Below are 2,970 nucleotides of genomic sequence, written 5' to 3'. Positions count from 1 at the left end.
TAGTATGTGCTGACTTTTTTAGTATATAGCAGGAAACAAACAAATTTCTAGGACTTTAAAATAAGCCTGATAAATATTTTATATTGGAAATTTCTGCTTTTCACTCTCCTGCTACATCTGAGTGGCTGGCATTGTCTTAGTGGGCCAACTGCCCCTTTTTGGATAGGGCTTTTGTGCTGTATCTCATTCTGTCCTTGGTCTTTGTACACCAGGCATATCTTGCTACTTGGTCTTTCCAGTCCCATCCTATGCTCTTAGAATGCTGCAGAACTTGTCCAGAAGCTGAGAGGATTTAAAGTGGATACTGCACTGTCCACCTGCATAGGGTTCTTATACATGTCAAGCTAGAATACATTATATATACTGTGTTTTCAGACTTTTCACTTTTTTTCTAAACAGTGTGTGGTTCTGTGCCATGGAGCTCGGATAGGATTCTTTCAAGGGGATATCAGACTACTTATGGATGATCTGAAAACACTGCAGCCAACTGTATTTCCTGTAGTACCAAGATTGTTGAACAGAATGTTTGACAAGGTAAGTTCACTGGCATGAATCTAGGCCTGTGCCAAGTTTTAAAGGACTTAATGAAGCCTGTGCTGACGTGGTAGGAGAAACTATGGTACTCTGGGATGCTGAACTGGCATGCTAACTAATTGGTGTATCTTTTGCTAAATTAGAGCTGACAGTGCAGGGAGATGTACTGGGTGTATTAAAACACTTTCAGGCAGCAAATACAAGTGTTGAAAATGCTGACTAGGGGACTTGGTTCTCTAGCTTGATTAATGACTTACTGTTTTGGTCTGAGCAAGTTATTTAAGTTGTCTACAGCACAAAGTTGAGGCTTACCATCATGCCACACTCTTTAGCATCTGACTCATGAAGTGAAACTTGCAAACCAAGGTCAGGTGTTTGCCTGTGTTTGTGTGGATGCCCACAAGTTTCTTACATGGCAGCCAACGTGTTCTAGCAGGGAGCACAATCTATCAGCTTGTTGAGATTGCTGGAGAGAGGGCATGTCAGCAGTCCCAGTCTCGGGTGGTTGCTGCTTGCTTGATTGCTTAGGGTCATCTGAGATAGGACTTTAGCAATAGGTTCTTTCTTGAACTTAGGATTTTTAAATAATCCTTTTGCATGTGGATGACTGACTCTTAGGATACAGCCAGTGGAGTTGAAAAATGCAACAAGGAGTTGAAAAATGCAACAAGAAGTCCTGTGACTGCTTAAGGAATGACAGAATGACATCCCATCTGGGATGTCTAGCTAGGACACTGCTTTAATCATGAGGCTAGAGGAACAGCAATACAAGGTTCTGTTTGGCCCCAGGAACAAATAGTGCAACTCTGATATATTTGGAGGGGAGGAAATTCTAAGCCTTGCCTGTAGTGTTTAGAACTTAACCCCTCATTCTGCTCACACATTCTGTACTGGAATTGGAGAAATGGAGCCAAAGCTTGGGAGTCTTTTCTTTCATTATGGATCTTGCTTGTTGACTCTGGTGCCCTGAGGCTTTCACACTTCTGTTACACTGGTTCAACCTCACCCAGCCTTGCAGTAGCCTCATGTAATGTTAAGTAGGAGATTGCTGGGAGTGAGGGACTGATGTTGTAGAGCTTCTTGGTCTATCTCTTTCCAAGTGAATCTAGTCATCTATGGTCTGCTGTTGAGTCTGCTCTGACCTTGAAAACAACCAGAAGGAGCCTTTGAAAACTGATCTAAAAAGCAAGTTTGGATATACAAGATATATCTCTGGTATTTTTTAAGGGACCTGCATTTCCTTAGAAAACCCTGTGTTCCTTTACACATTACAATAATGGGCTCCTTAGAATATGCTGATGATTATACACAGTTTGGCTTTTGATCAGACTGGAATAGAGAAGTAAAACTTCCACTTTCATTCATAAATGTTAATGAAGCAACTGTACATTGAAAAAGCATTACACAATTGAATAGGAATCCAAAATTAAAGTGCTGATTTTGGTGGATATCTCTTGAACTGAGGTAGATAAGCCAAAATCAAAATCTGCAAGTACTTCTTACCAGAACTAAGGTGCCTACCAGTAAAGGTTGTTTAATTTATTTGGTTTTCCCTGTTAAGGGTCTTTATGCATGCTTCTGTAAGAAAGGGACTGGTAGTCTGTGAGGCTTCTAACCACAGATCATCTTTCTTAATAGATTTTTGGACAGGCAGATACTTCATTAAAAAGGTGGATGCTGGATTTTGCTTCCAAGAGGAAAGAAGCAGAACTCAGAAGTGGTATAGTTAGAAATAACAGTTTCTGGGATAAAGTAATCTTCCGCAAAATACAGGTATGTTTGATTTGCCTCCTGACTTAGGAGTCTTTGTGTGGTGGATAATGGAACTTTTATTTGATTATGTTGTTTTTGTGCATAGTTATTTTGAGAAGGTGCCTACTGTGTTAACAATGGTTTAACATGCTTTTGTATTGAAATTGTGAAATATCACTATCCTATCTTATTACTAATTTATAGGCATCAGTTTGCAATTGCTGAACTTCATATGAATGCTTATAATCTGGTATGGTTTAATCACTGATTAAAGGCTACATTCCTACTCAGTGTAAAAATAAAAACTTTTCAGTTTCCTTTGTTGTGATAATATTGCATAACTGTAATAGGGAGGTTTCTCTACAACAGTCTGATGCTTCTCTCACCACTTTGAAAGCCAACACTGTCCTTCTGAAGGAGAAATGCTAAATATGACTGCCACCTGTAGCCCGTGCTATCTTCTCACTGTTGGTCATTAGTAAGTCATGCCTGCTATTGTATCTAGCACTCACTCGTATGGCCCTAACCTTGGTTGTACAACATGCCCCTGTGGCTGTTTTTTTTTCTATAGCATTCAGGATGTATGAGAAGCTGATAGAAGGCAGTTAAAAATAAAACCACTGCAGCACAGACATGACTGAAACTCTTCAGACTTTTGTCAGTCTGAATCAGAACACCACAGCA

At 39.9% G+C, this 2,970-nt stretch overlaps 1 protein-coding gene across 2 annotated transcripts in view; it reads left to right on the top strand.

The window, feature by feature from the left end:
* The window catches only part of ACSL1 (acyl-CoA synthetase long-chain family member 1), a 31,128-nt gene that overhangs the window by 21,036 nt on the left and 7,122 nt on the right, over positions 1–2,970 (top strand). For both annotated transcript variants that reach the window (XM_010002453.1, XM_010002452.1), the window contains 2 exons: positions 400–534; positions 2,173–2,307. In XM_010002453.1, coding sequence (XP_010000755.1) covers positions 400–534; positions 2,173–2,307 — 270 coding nt within the window. The remainder of the gene's footprint in view (positions 1–399; positions 535–2,172; positions 2,308–2,970) is intronic.

The sequence above is a fragment of the Chaetura pelagica genome, unplaced genomic scaffold (assembly GCF_000747805.2).
Source record: "Chaetura pelagica isolate M959 unplaced genomic scaffold, ChaPel_1.0 scaffold67, whole genome shotgun sequence".
In the NCBI taxonomy this organism is placed as follows: Eukaryota; Metazoa; Chordata; class Aves; order Apodiformes; family Apodidae; genus Chaetura; species Chaetura pelagica.
Note: the sequence above shows the minus strand (reverse complement) of the source record. Positions and strands in the feature narration are given on the sequence as shown.